This window comes from Dipodomys ordii, unplaced genomic scaffold (assembly GCF_000151885.1).
Source record: "Dipodomys ordii isolate 6190 unplaced genomic scaffold, Dord_2.0 Scaffold102, whole genome shotgun sequence".
NCBI classification, from domain to species: Eukaryota; Metazoa; Chordata; class Mammalia; order Rodentia; family Heteromyidae; genus Dipodomys; species Dipodomys ordii.
The window spans coordinates 2,175,002-2,190,255 of record NW_012267318.1 but is presented as its reverse complement, the minus strand read 5'-3'; the positions used below and the strand labels follow the sequence as shown (position 1 = coordinate 2,190,255).

At 42.0% G+C, this 15,254-nt stretch overlaps 1 protein-coding gene across 2 annotated transcripts in view; it reads left to right on the top strand.

Annotated features, from left to right (window-relative positions):
- The window catches only part of Flt1 (fms-related tyrosine kinase 1), a 185,363-nt gene that overhangs the window by 31,419 nt on the left and 138,690 nt on the right, over positions 1–15,254 (top strand). For both annotated transcript variants that reach the window (XM_013027297.1, XM_013027298.1), the window contains exon 3: positions 393–616. In XM_013027297.1, coding sequence (XP_012882751.1) covers positions 393–616 — 224 coding nt within the window. The remainder of the gene's footprint in view (positions 1–392; positions 617–15,254) is intronic.

Sequence of the window (15,254 nt, the reverse complement as noted above, 5' to 3'; positions counted from 1 at the left end):
GAGATCTGAGGATCGCGGTTCAAAGCCAGCCCGGGCAGGAGAGACCGTGAGACTCCTATCTCCAATAAACCACCAGAAAACCAGAAGTGGCACTGTAGCTCAAGTGGTAGAGCGCTCGCCTTGAGCTGAAGAGCTGAGGGACAGCGCCCAGGCCCAGAGTTCAAGCCCCATGACCGACCAAAAAAAATAAAATAAAATAACCAATGCCATTAGGGGCTGGAGGTGTAGCACAGTGGTAAAGCAAGTGTGAGGTCTTGAGTTCAATCCCCAGTACCACCAAAAAATAAATAAAGGACCTCAGAATGCTTCCCAATAAAAATGTATGCTTTGGATTTAATGCTGTGCCCAGCCCCAGCCTTGACTGTGTTTTCTTTCCTTATTGTTGATTGCAGAGGAGAAGCAGCCCACTCATGGTTTTTCCCTAAAACAGTGAATAAGGAAAGCAAAAGCCTGAGCATAATTAATTCTGCCTGTGGAAAGGACAACAAACAATTCTGCAGTACATTGACCTTGAACATGGTTCAGGCGAACCACACAGGTTTCTACAGCTGCAGATACCTACCTACATCTGCTTCAAAGAAGAAGGTCGAATCTGAAATCTATATATTTATTAATGGTAAGACTTCCATTTTTCTATGTTCTGTTTGCTACTGGTGGGTAGGGGATCCTAAAAGTGTACCCTGATCCATTGGGAAAGTGGCTTTTCTTAGCAAGAAAAGAAGAAATGGGCCAGGGAAGAGATTGTATGTTAATATAGTTCTTGATCATCAATTTCAACAAGAATTTTCAATTCTAAGCAATAAATATGTACACTGTATTGGGGAGAAGCTCATGCCTGCTTAGTTCATCACTGTAACTACCATATATAGCAGTGTCTGCCACAACGTTTGGTGATATGAAAGGCCCTCATTTGATTGCTTAATAATTGAGAAATCTCAAGCTGTGTGCTGGTCGCTGAGATCTGAGGATCACAGTTCAAAGCCAGCCTAAGCAGAAAAGTTCCCATGAGACTCTTCAATTACCACTCAAAAACCAGAGGTGGGGCTGTGGCTCAAAGTGGTAGAGTGTGAGCCTTGAGCAAAAGAACTCAGGGACAATGCCCAGGCCCCGAGTTCAAGCCCCACAACCAAGAAACAAACAAAAATTGACTGGGAATGTGGCTTATTGATAGAGTACTTGCCTAGGATGCATGAAAGCCTGGGTTTGAGTCCTCAGTACCACATAAACAGAAAAGGCCGGAAGTGAGGCTGTGGCTCAAGTGGTAGAGAGCTAGCCTTGAGCAAAAGAAGCTCAGGGACAGTGCCCAGGCCCTGAGACCAAGCCCCAGGACTGACCAAAAAATAGAGAAATCTCAAATTAATTATGACCTTTAATACAACTGTATTCTCGTATGTTAAAAATCATCAAATGATTTTTTTTCTAAGCTGATGTAGTTCAGTAATACTGTGCATAGTTCCTGGATTTGATACCAAACACCACACATATGCACACACACACACAAACACTGAGCTTTTTTAAACTAAATGGATGAATCTGATGTTACTGATGTCACTTGATGATTACAAAATGGGGTCTAGTTGACAATGTTGCATTACATCATGTTCCATAAGCAAATATTGCAGCACAGTTGAAGAGTGCAGAGGACAGGAGATAAAAATCAATACTGTTGGTTATAATTTCTCTCCTTACAGAAGGACTGAATGAAGTAGTAGTCATAGGGAAGAATGAAAATCCATAAAGAAGTATACATTAACGACAGGAATGGATCTCTGAGGGAAAAGATCTTTAAAAATGCCCTGTCATCATGTTCCTCCTTGGTTACTTCCTGTCAATTTCTAAAACTTGTGAAGGGGATCTAAGGAACAGAAAGTGAAAATAGTGGATGCCTGAGCCACAACACATCAACTGTGGGTACCGGTGACTCATGCCTATAATCATAGCTATTTGGGAGACAGGAAATTAGGGGATTTCAGTTTGGGACCAGCCTGGGAAGATAAGCTCAAGAGACATATTTGCAACTTGGACTCAATGACATGTGCTAGTTATTCCTAGTTATAGGGAAGACTGAGATTTGGAGGGTCAAGGTATCAGGCCAGCCTGGGCAGAAAAGTCCCCAAGACTCTATCTTCATGGAGAGAAGCTGGACTTGGTGGTGTGTGCCTGTGATTCTAGAAACCACAGGAAACCTAAAGTAGGCAAATCTCAGCTTAGGCACTAACCTGCACAGGAAGCAAGACTCTATCCTGAAAATAACCAGTACAAAAACAGGGCTGGAGATATGGCTCTGAGGTACTAGCAAGCATGAGTCCCTGAGTTCAAACCAAAACAAATGAACACCCAACTAGAGTACAAATGTGCATTAATGTCTTCCTAGTGGAGGTCTATGTGCTGGAGTTAGTAGGTTTGAAATGAAGCAGCTATACAATTTCCCAAGTATTCTGTGTCATTCTCCAGTTGAGGGTTGGTCCTAGGAGACAATAGGGCTATTCCATGGTGCCAGGTGCTGGTGACTCACATCTATCATCCTAGCTACTCAGGAGGAGCCTGAGATCTGAGTGAGGATTGCATTTTAAAGCCAGCCTGGGTAGGAAAGTCCATGAGCTCTTTGCTCCAATTAACTACTAAAAAGCTGGAATTGGAGCTGTGGCTCAAGTGTTAGAACAGAACCTGTGCCTGGGTTAATGTCCAAACCCTGAATTCAAGCTCCTAGGATTGGTACACACACACACACACACACACACACACACACACACACACACACACACACACACACGCACGCACAATTATTACATGGTAGAACCTCTGTTTAAGCATTGTCAGCTTTGTTGTGATTGAGCTACTTTTCCCTTTCTATTTCTCAAACTGTTTTGATATCTTGCACTCTTCCAACAGTAGCAAACCCAGACATCCTAGTCTCTTGCTATCACAGGAATGTATCACTTTACCTAAACCAGGGACCTGCGCAGGGCAGGGCAACTCACTCTTACAGGAGGAAGAATGTGGTGAGTAGCAAATGAGGCAAGAACAAAAGATGTAGAATTAACAGAGACTTTCAGAGAGGCAATCGTGCAGCTCAAGAGTGGCGAGAGAAAGATCATATACACGGCTGTTCACTTTTTCTAGTTTCATGGTTTAGTATGCTGCATCTGACTCTTGAGGAGAAAAGAGAGCATTTTATTATGGGTCCTGGATACATCCCTGTCTCTTCCACAAATGTGAGAGAAAAATGCATCCCGACTAAAATTCGGCAGATTTCACAATTTTCTGGGGCCAACTGTAGACACTATGCACCCCTTTTGTGACAGATCAGAAATGTAGCTACTTAGAATGCTTTCCATCTCAACCACACAACAGGGCAGATCTGGGCGGCAAGTCCATTCTTCATCTAAAAGGTCAGGAAGACAAGGTCTAGGTGTGTCTGCAATGCATCTCCTCAGCACAGTGCCTGGCACATAGCAAAATGCACTATTCATTAAATAACTGACTTAGTTAACAGGTATTCTGTGGAATGCTATGTGAGAATTGCTATTAAAGATAAATTCCAGGTTTAGTGAGCAAGAGTGCCGGGATTGATTATTGATGTCTGAGAAGGGCTGAGTTCAGGTAGGAGCAACATGTGTTTAGTTTATCAGGTTTGCTCTCCTCCAACAATTCTAATATTTTAAAACTCCTGCAACATCTGTTAGACATCAGGAAATTGTGTGTTTCAAAGATTGTTCTAGAAGGAAGGGTTGTGAAATGCACTCTATGACATAGGTTGGTATTATGAAACATATGCAATAATCTGAGTTTGAACTAGGCATCAGTGGGTCATCCCTATAATCCTAGCTACTTAGGAGGCTGAGATCTGAGGATTGTGATTCAAAAGCAGCCCCAGCAGGAAAGCTTGTGAGACTCTTATCTCCAATTAACCAGCTAAAAGCCAGAAGAAGCAGTGTGGCTCAAGAGGTACAGTACTAGTTTTGAGCATAAAAAAGCTAAGGGAGAGTACCCAGGCCTTGAGTTCAAGCCTCAGTACTAGTGCTCACACACACACACACACACACACACACACACACACAAGGAAATATATATTGTGAGTTTGGGGAACATTATATGAGACCATTAAATATATATATAATGAGATTGTTTTTATATTTATTTATTTAGTCACTCACAGGGCCTGAACTCTGGGCCTGGGCGCTGTCCCTCAGCTCTTCAGCTTAAGGCTAGCGTTCTACCCCTGAGCCACAGTCCCACTTCCAGCTTTTTCTGCTTATGTAGTACTAAGGAATCGAACCCAGGGCCTTATGCATGCAAGACAAGCACTCTACCACTGAGCCACCTTCCCAGCCTGATTGTTTTTAAATAGCACTAATGCTTAATGGTACTTGGTACTTGGTACAGACATAGGAAAGTACTCCAAATCTTAATTGTTTGCTAGTAAATGTAATCAGATAATATTAGGGAACACTTGCCATGTGCATCTAACTGTCCTACTATGAAAAGTAACTCTTTTTTTTTTCCTGGTAGGTGTTAGTAGTCTCATAACCACAGTAAATTAACATCCAGGGTGACTCTGATATAAGCCTTTAAACAATTCTAACTTTTCCAAGTGGCCAAGCATTTTATGTATTTGTTTTCTTATTTTGTTTTCTTTTGTCTTTTTTTTTGGAACACTTTCAACACTGGTTTATTTTAGTCCAGGGGCACAAAAGTTGTCTCTGATGACTCAGACAATGGGCTCTGGGATTAATAAAAGTCCAGCCATCATCTCTCCACAGCTGAGATTACTCACTACTACTGACTGGCTCTCACTTATTTATTGCTGAATATTTACTTCAGGACATGCTGTTCTGTTTGGAGGATGGATTTCTACCCTTGATAAGTATCTGCAGATGTGCTGGCATTTCATTCATTTTAGGTTTCCATAAAGATGAGAGCCTCTGTTTACATATATTTTGGAGAAGGCAAATTTACAGGCTATAGAGTTTTGAGGGAGAAAAAAAAACAATTGAGATTGTATAGCTTTCTCTACAAATCACTAAATCCAATAGTTGAGCTCTGAACAAACCAGTATTTAGACATTGCATGCCTGCTGTCCACCAGGCGCTGCTTCCAGCCATAGCAGTGATTTAGATCCACAATGGTCTAGTTAGTGTACATAAGAATTGTCAGCACTCTGTCACATCAAGCATCCACCAAACCTTGATATCACACATCCAATCAATGTAATTATTCCAGTAGTTATAGTTAACTACTACCAGCTGATTACTAAGTTGCCTGAGAAACTAAAATGTCCACTAATTATAACTTCTCCTATTCTCTATCAATTAAATAAATCGTAGTACTGGATGCAGTGGCTCATGCCTGCAATCCTAGTTACTCAGGAGGCTGAGACCTGAACTCAAAGCTAACCGGGGCAAGAAAGTCTGGGTCATACTTATGTCCAATTAACAAGCAAAAATCTAGAGGCAGAGGTGTGGTTCAAGTGATAGAGGGTCAGCTTTGAATGAAAAAGCTAAGGGACAGCACCCAGGCCCTAATTTCAAGTCCTGGTACTTAGTAGCGAGCGTGCGCACGTGCACACACACAGAGCCGCACGCGTGCGCGCACACACACACAGAGCCCTGCACTGCACTCCCTAATTTGTTACTAATTGCAGCAGATTCTGGAGGGATGGTACTATTAGGGCTGCTTAGGTAATATCTATTCTCTTGGGAGAGGAGAGGGAAGGATACTGGTGCTCTGTTGTGTATAATAGGCTCTAGGACCATCTTTTCTAAAGGTGAGAAGCTTTTGTTAAAATTATTCTTAAATGAATTATGGCTGGGAAACAAGAAGGCTGACCAGAAAAGTTCTTAAATGGTATCTTGTCAAAGTGTCCAATTTAGTTGGTAAGACCTTGAATCTAGCTCTTCATACTCAAAGTGAGCTGGAGCCTCCCTCCCCACTCCTCCAAGCCTTGAGGCACTACTAAAATATAATGTCTGAGGGCTAGGAAGGTGGCTCAGTGGTAGAGCACTTGCCTTGCATGCCTGAGGCCCTGGGTTCGATTCCTCAGCACCACATAAGCAAAAAGAAAAAAGCCGGAAGTGGTGCTGTGGCTCAAGTGGTAGAGCTGAGGGACAGCGCCCAGGCCCGGAGTTCAGGCCCCACGACCGGACCCCCCCAAAAAATAAATATATAATGTCTGAGAACTTATCATTGGAAAGTGAGTGAAAAAGAAATGGATAGCAGAAGCATGTTCCTTTAGTTCTTCCCTGTAAAAGGAACTCATCTCTTTCCTTCTGTTTTATAGGGGTGGGGGGAGGTGGGTAAGAGGTGGGGATATGGGTATGCAAGCACATGCGCATGTTGCTATCAGGGTTTGAACTCAGGGCCTGGGCACTGTCCCTTAGCTTATTCACTCAAGGCCTGGTAGTCCACTACTTGACCCACAGGTTCAGTTCCAGTTTTGGGGTTGCTTTTTCTGATAATTGGAGATAAGAGTCTCATGGACTTTTCCACCATGGATGGCTTTGAACTGTAATCTTCAGATCTCAGCCTCCTAAGTAGCGAGGTTATATGCATGAGCCACAGGTACCTGTTCTCTCTCTTTTCTTGATCACTTTCCTGTCTGAGTCAACTAAAGCAAATGGTCTGAAAGATTCTCATCACAGGTTCTCCTCCATTGGTTCTCCTCCACTGGTATTTCCATAGACACAGAACTGGTGAGATCTTATAACAGCCTGACTTGAAATAGAAGGGTAAGGAGATGTGCTTTCTCTAACCAGAGTTGAGAAGGCATAGCAGTGCAGATTTTCTAGGAGAGAACAGTAATTAGGTGTTTGATGAATGTGCCTCATGGGAGAAAAGCTCTTACCTGACTGTGTGACCTTGAGGCAGTACAAGGCCTAATGGTACAGCTGTTCTTACCTCTATCTCTAATGCATGGCTTCTTCCACTCATTTTCTGATACTCATGTTTCTTCTAGCACAAATCTCCCAGTAAAGATGGTTCCCAAGTTTTGTCTTGGGGATGGCCCCTGATTCCTACCATAACAATCCCTTGTGCTGCTCGAGTGAGCCCACATTATTGGGAGTAGCAGACAGGGCAATGGTTTCCTTTCCCACATCCTTGCTCAGAAGATGCAAAATACATTGGAACACACCAAGTGGACACTCTCAGTCTCCAAAGCCCGAGCAGGTTTCTTAGAGTGATGGCAGTGTGAGACTGCTTTATTTGCAGAATTTTACTTCAGAGTTCCTAGGGATTTTCTTGGAGTATCTATCTGCAGTATCATTCAAAAGTGGAGAACAAGGTCAGGTTTTGCTTGATTTTTGTTTGCTTTTGTTTCTTATTTTGTTGATATTATGGAAGAAGAGAAACAAATCTTTCTAGGGTTGAAAATCTGCCCTTGCCAATGTCCAGAATCACAGAGTTTTCTTTGGGAAACAGAGCCCTCCACATCTGGGCTGTGTCCGGGCTGGGTGCGCTCTGTAGGGCTGAGGCATGGAGAAGATTATCTATTCTATCCATCACCAGAGGACAGCTGATTAGGACCACATGGCATGAGCTTAGACAAGAGTAACCTAACTCCTAACCATTTTTCTTTCCAGCTACGTGAGAATTTTGATGGAAGGCAGTCATGGTATCTTCAAGCCCTGCCATTTCACATTTCCCTTCTAGAAACATTTTGCCATTAAATCCCAAGACCTTGACTATAGCATGGAGACAATTACACATGATTGGGAAGGAAGCCATTTGTGTTGGGAGAGTTGTTGGCAGCTGACACATTGAATCTTTTTTTTCCTTGACCTTTGCCCCAGACCTTAGGTTCACCTAGTTATGTTCTTAGGAATGCCAACCTTAGCACTTGATGCTACTGTCAAATATTCAGGTCATTCTTGAGAATAATCCTGGTTGTTCCCCAGGATACATATCAGGAAAATTTTAGCATGTCAGCTCTCTAGTGTTGTACTGTTAAGTCTTGTTAGCCACAACGTAATTGTGTATCACAAAGCATTTAGCAGCGCTACATAAACACTCAAACATAATGAGAATGGGCATAGTCTGGAATGAGCCACTTGGACAATCTGAGCCTTGGTTAAGTTGATCATTGGGGCAGAATTAGGAAATTCAAGATGGCTGTGAAGTCTAGAAGCAATAGAATTGACTATACATCCACATCCTCCCCACACCCAGTAATCAAGGAATATGAAACATAGGAGACCAGAACTTTCTGGTTTTAATGATTTAAAAAATCCCTCAGTAGACACTATATCAAAAGTGAACTATACAACTTGTGGACAGAGATGGGAGGGAAAAACTGGGAGAAAACAAAGGAAGGAGTGACATTGCCTATAAAGAAATGTACTTATTACCTGACTTATGAAACAGTAACCCATTTGTATATCACCTTTATAATAATAATAAAGATACTCATAAAAAAAGAAATAAAAAAATCCTTGGCTAGGCGCCAAGGTGCCTATAATTCTAGTTACTCAAGAGGTTGAGATCTGAGGATTGTGGTTTGATGCCAGATGAGGCAGGAAAGTCCATTAGACATCTCTGATTAACCACCAAAAAGCCTGAAGTGGAGCTGTGGCTCAAGTGATAGAATGTCCCTGAACATTTTTTGCACCTAAACCCTGAGTTCAATTACACACACACATACACACACAAACACACACACACACTCACACACACACACTCCTTTTCAAATATTCTCTTAAGAAAAATGAGTAGAAGTGGAGCTGTTGCTCAAGTGGTAGAGTGCTACCCTTGAGCAAAAGCTCAGGCACAGTGCCCAGGCCCTCAGTTCAAGCTCCAGAACAAAAAACAAACAAAACCCACTGAATTTCTGGCCAGGCACTAGTGGCTCATGCCTGTAATCCTAGCTACTCAGGAGACTGATATCTGAGGATCGTGGTTCAAAGATTCGAAGCCAACCCAAGCAGGAAAGTCTGCAAGACTTTTTCATTTTTTTGGTCAGTTGTGGGGCTTAAACTCTGGGCCTGGGCACTATCCCTGAGTTCTTCAGCTCAAGGTGAGCGCTCTACCACTTGAGCCACAGAGCTACATCTAGTATTCTGGTGGTTAATTTGAGACAAGAGTCTCATAGACTTTCCTGCCTGGGCTGGTTTTGAACCGTGGTCCTCAGATCTCAGGCTCCTGAGTAGCTAGGATTGCAGGAGTGAGCCACCGGTGCTCAGCTTTCTGCGAGACTTTGATCTCCAATTAACCATCAGAAAACCAGAAGTGATGTTGTGGCTCAAAGTGGTAGAACACTAGCTTTGAACAAAAAAATGCTCAGGTACAGCACCCAGGCTCTGAGTTCAAGCCCCATGACAAAAAAGTGGGGTGGGGGGAAGAAAGGGAAGGAGGGAGGGAGAAACAAGCAAGGGACTTTTTCACAAGAAATGTCCTTATGCTGAAAGGCATTAAGTTGCTGACATTTCGTAACTGACCATGATAACTGCAAGGCCTAAACTGACTGTAGGTGAGAAGATGATGGGCTGTTTTGAGCTTGAGGGTCCTGGCAGTTCTTTAGCTTGGTCTCCTCTGAGACCCTGTTTTCATCCCTGCTAGGTCTTCAGCTTTGGGCAAACTGCTTTTAAGAATAATGGTTAACACTCCCATGTTCTCTGCAGGGTACATCCTAAGCTCCTTGAATATGTTCATCAATTTTATCCACACACCCCTGTAAAGGGTTGGTTTGTTTTTTTTGGTGGGGGGGGGTCCAGTCGTGGGGCCTGAACTCTGGGCCTGGGCCCTGTCCCTCAGCTCTTCAGCTCAAGGTTAGTGCTCTACCACTTGAGCCACAGTGCCACTTCCGGCTTTTTTTTCTGCTTATGTGGTGCTGAGGAATCGAACCCAGGGCCTCAGGCATGCGAGGCAAGTGCTCTACCACTGAGCCACCTTCCCAGCCCATCTCTTTGTGTTTTTTTAATGATCATGTCAGTGTATTTTTTAACAGTTTCTTTATCATTTAGTTTCAGGTTCACAGCAAAATTGAGAGGAAGGTAGAGAGAGAGCCCATATGCCTCCTACTTGCCACACATAGCTTCCCCTATTATTAAGATCTGCCTTGGAAAGGTACTTTTATCATAGCTGATGACCTATGTGAAGACATCGCAGTCATCCAGAGCCCACAGTTTGCACTAGGAGTTCATCCCTGGTGTTGTGCATTGAAAGAATGTAGGCAAATCCATAATGCCATGAATCCATCTTTATGCTGTGTATCACACACCACATTTCCACTACCCTAAAACTCTTCTCCACCTGTTCGTCCCTCTCACCAATCCTCATCCCAGGAAACCACCAGTCTTTCTATCATTTCCATAGTTTTGCCTTTTTCAGAATTCATATAGTTGGAATTAGACATTACCCTTTTTTGATTGGCTCCTTTCATTCAATAATCTGCATTCAAGTTTCCCCCATGTCTTAAAATCTTTTCTTTCTTTCTTCCTTTTTTCCTTCTTTCCTTTCTTTCTCTCTCTTTCTCTTCATTTCTCCTCTTTTCTTTCTTCTTTTCTTACTTTCTTCTGTGGGGGGGGGGAAATATTAGGGCTTGAACTCAAGGCCTCGACACTGTCCCTCAGCTTTATCACTCAAGACTGGTGTTTCACCACTTGAGCAACACTTCCACTACTGTCCTTTTGATAGTTTATTGAAGATAAAGAGTCTCAGACTTTTCTGCCCATGCTGGCTTCAGTCTGAGATCCTCAGAGCTCAGCCTCCTGAACAGCTATAATTACAGGTGTAGGTCACCAACTCCCAGCCAATCATTTCCTTTTCACAGTAAATAGCATCCTATTGGATGGCCCACAGTTTATCTATCCATTCACCTATTTAAGGACATCTCGGTCGCTTCCAATCCTTGGCAATTAGGAATAAAGCTGATATATATAGATATAGATATATACACATATACACACACACACACACACACACACACACATATGAATAAAGCTATACATGTTTGTGTGAACATAAGCTTTCAAATTCCAAGGACCTGACGGTGGATTTGTCTGCTAAGAGTGTGCTTAGTTTTATATGAAACTGCCAAGTTGGTTTTCATAGCATCCATACAAATCCATCTTCCAACCAGCAATGATGAGATCTCCTCTTACATCCTCACTAGTATTTGGTGGTGTCATTGCTCTGGATTTGACATTCAGTCATATCTAATTGTGCCTGCATGAAATGAAGTATCTCTTCTATCATATACTCATTTGCCATTGATATGTCTTTTCTGAAGAACTGTTTGGTAAGGTTTTGGGCCCGTATGCAAAAATAAGATCATTTTCCTACTGTTGAGATATAATAGTTCATTTGGCATTTTATAAAGACTGTGTCTTTTTCAAATATGTTTTCCCAGGTGGGCCTGTCCTTTTATTCTCTTGATATCTGTCTTCAGTAGAATAGACATTGTTCATTTTAATCAAGTCCAGTTCTTAATCCTTCCTTTCATGTATTACATCTTTGGTGTTATCATATTTAACTACCTCTCACAGCTGGAATCCACATACAAAGAGTATCTAGGGGCACAGGACGTGGCTCGGTGGTAGAGCACCAACCTAGCATGTGCAATGTCTTCCAGCCCTTAAAAAATTAATTAGGTCTTTTTTGTGTGTAGAGGTCACTACACAAATGCTTCTCTTAGTGTCTTTATCAATGGAATAAGGAAAGTATTAATGCCTGAAGTTGTTAGTAGATGCTTGACTTTCAAGTAACCTACAATTTTGAATGAACTTGGTCATATGCAACTGTATTGCAGGGACACTAAGGGAAGAGAGCAGTAAGAGGGGATGCTCCATCTGGAATCCATGTTGCCCTTTTCCATTCCTCTCCCTAGATCCTCTGTACCAAATTACTCATTTTCTAGGCCTTAAGTTAAGTATCATCCATTCTAGAAAGCCACTCTCTGGCCAAAGGGGCTTCTTTTGACCCCTTCCTTCCACACAGGCCCTAGCTCTCACCTGCTCTGTGAGTCCAAAGCTAAATCTGTTTTGCCTACCCTGATAGACCTAGGACCCAGCCCAGGGACTAGTATAAAGAAGGTGCTTAGTACATGATTGTTCAATAACAGAAACATAGGGTTTGAAGTTTCTACTAGTTTGACCTGGTTGCCTTGAGTTTTGAAGAATGCATTTAGGGCACACTGACTGAAAGAGTAAAACCTGGGGTTCACAACTCATATGCTATATAACTAAATAATGTCCAAAAAGAAATTCCAATGGACTTTAACCATGAATTAGCAAGATGTGATTTGGACCGGATAGATGTAAAGGCCCATATTTGGCTTCAATGCTTATTAATTAGTGTGGTATGGCTGAGCTGTGGCTGAGACAGCACACTTAGGGGACATTAAGCTTTCACCAAGAAAATCCATCCCGTGTTGGGCTATCTTAATAAATATAGAGTCCAGCCTTGAGATGGCAACAGTTTTATAAGAGAAACACTGAGAGACACAAGAGAGACACTGCAAATAGGAATTCCAAAGCGAATTATTTAAGCCCTCTAAACTTTTTTTTTCATTTGTAAAAAAGGAATCTGCCTCATAACATTGTATTAAATGATTGGATGATTTTGTTGTTTTTATTGACAAGAAGCAGAACTGTTTAAAAAAAGTAATGAGAGCAGGTGCCAGTGGCTCACATGTGTAATCCTTGCTAAGGAGGCTGTGATCTGAGGACTATGATTCGAAGGCAGCCCAGGAAAATCCATGAGACTCTTATCTCCAATTAATTACAGAAAAAGCCGGAAGTGGTCCTGTGGCTCAAGTGGTAGCGTGCTAGCAAAAGAAGCCCAGGGACAGTGCTTGAGCTCAGGGACAGCACTCAAGCCCGGAGTTCAAGCCCCAGGTTCGGGGTGGGGAAAAAGTAATTGGACAAAAGGAGACACGAGTGTGATTGTCTTTTTGCAAGTTTTGTTATGTGAAAAAGATGAGAAGCTTTATCTTTATAATCCAGGCTGGTACAGCAACCATCTACAAACAAAAACAAAAAAAAACAAGACAGAAGGATTCCAGGTTGGCATAAATAAATAGTTTCAAATATCTAAAACTTTCCAAGCCAGGCACTGGTGGCTCATGTCAGTAATTCTTGCAACTCTTAAGGTTGAGATCTGAGGATTATGGTTAGAAGCCACCCAGAGCAGACAAATCTGAGAGACTCTTATCTCTCTAATTAAACTTGAATTGAAGGTGTGGTTAAAGAGGTAAAGTGCAAGCCTTGAACTAAAAGGCAAAGTAGAGTTTGAGGCTCAAGCCCCCGTACCAGCACAACAACGACAACAAAAAACTATCCAAAAGTCAAAATGAGTTCCCCAGGAATGGAGGTATTTAGGTCTAGGATAGGTGTTTGTTGGTGGGACTGAATTTGATGGTGTAACGGGACCTTTCCACTACTATGATTTATTAAGTGCACAGTGTGTGTCACTATCATTTACCAGTTATCTGGTTCAGACTCATTTCACAACAACCCAATGAGATAAACTATCAGTCTTTTACAGAAAGTTGCAGAAATTCAATACTATGTTTAAAGCTGCATACTTTCTCAATTACCAAATCAGGCTTTGGGCCCAGGTCTGATTGCCTGTGAAGCTCCTGGCCTTTCCAACATAGCCTTTCCTTGGCTTCCATTCCAACGTTCTCAGACTTTTGTGGGCAATGCAAGGTTGCAAACTGGAAGTGTGCAGGCCCGGCTCAGATCAGATGGGCAGGCGCAGCAATATTGGCTGCCAATGAGTCATCATTGGAAGAGCTGAACATCTGATTTCCTACTTATTTTAAAAACTGGGAACTTAAGCCACATTGGCCCATATTCCCACTTGGCAAGAACTGCCTACAGTGAGCAGTAGCTGCCTTTTTAGACATGGCTGCCACAGGCTAAACTGCCACCAGTCAGTCCTTTTGTCTCCCAACCAGTTCCTCCACTCATCAGCCGTCCTTGCCTGCTCCTAGAGAGCCCTCAGTATGTTGTATCTAGTGTGAACCTTGTGTTTGTGTGTATGTGCAAGCATGTCCCAATACTGGGGCATGGTGCTATCCTTTAGCACTTTTGCTCAAGGCTGGTGTTCTATATTTGAGCCACAGTTCCACTAATTGCTTTTTTGTCTTTTTGGTAGGTAGTTGGAGATAAGAGTCTTAACCATTTCCCTGCCTGGACTGGCTTTGATCTGTAATCCTCATGTCTCAGCCTCTTGGGTAGCTAGGATTATAGGTATGAGCTACAGGCACTCACAAGATCTTCTGTAGTTTTCCCCAAAATGTCTTGTACATCTCTCAGTATAAAATTTGCACCTTTTGTGTGTGCGTGTGTGTGAAATATAGTCCTAAGCACTGTTTTCTTTTTTGATGATGTGAAAAGTAGAATTGTTTTCATAATTTCTCGTATTGTTCATTGTAAGTATAAACATAGAATTATTCTTGTATGATTATCTTGTCTCCTGAAATCTTGCTGAACTCACTATTAGTTCTAGTAGTTTTAAACTGTTTTCTTTTTTCGTTGATCATGGTGCTTGAACTCTAGGCCTGGGTGCTGTCCCTCAGCTCTTCAGCTCAAGGCTAGCACTCTACCATTTGAGCCACTTCTGGCTTTTTCTGCTTATTGGTGCTGAGGAATCGAACCCAGGGCCTCATGCATGCAAGGCAAGCACTCTACCACTGAGCCACCTTCCCAGCCCCTAGTTCTAGTACTGTTATAATGGATTCTTTAGTATTCCCTATTTAGGAAGATCATGTCATCTGAAAACAGAAACTTTCCAAACCAAATGCATCATTTTTATCTTTCCAATGTTAATGCCTTTCCTTCTTTTTATTATTACTAACTAGCAACGATGGGAATGAACACTGCTGTCTTGGTCCTGATATTAATTAAGGGAAATCATCCAGTATTTTACCATTAAATCTGATGTTAACTGTATTTTTAGAAATGCTATTTATTAGGTTGAGAAGGTTCTGTTTGAATATTCATGCTTGAATATTTTTATCATGAAAGGAGTTAGATTTTGTCAAATACTTTTTCTGTTTCACGATGATCATGTGGCTTTGGTTTATATTCTATTGATCTATTACTTGTTGGTTAATATTTAGGCATTAAAGCAACCTTTTATTGCTGAAATAACTCCAGAGGAGGTTATTGTATATAATGCCATTTATATGCTATTATTTTGTTAAGATTTCTTTCTTTGTATCCATACTCATAAGACATACGGTTCTGTAGTTTTTTGTAATGTCTTCAGTTTGGGTAGTGTACTGGCCTCACCGAATGAATGAGTTCAAAAGT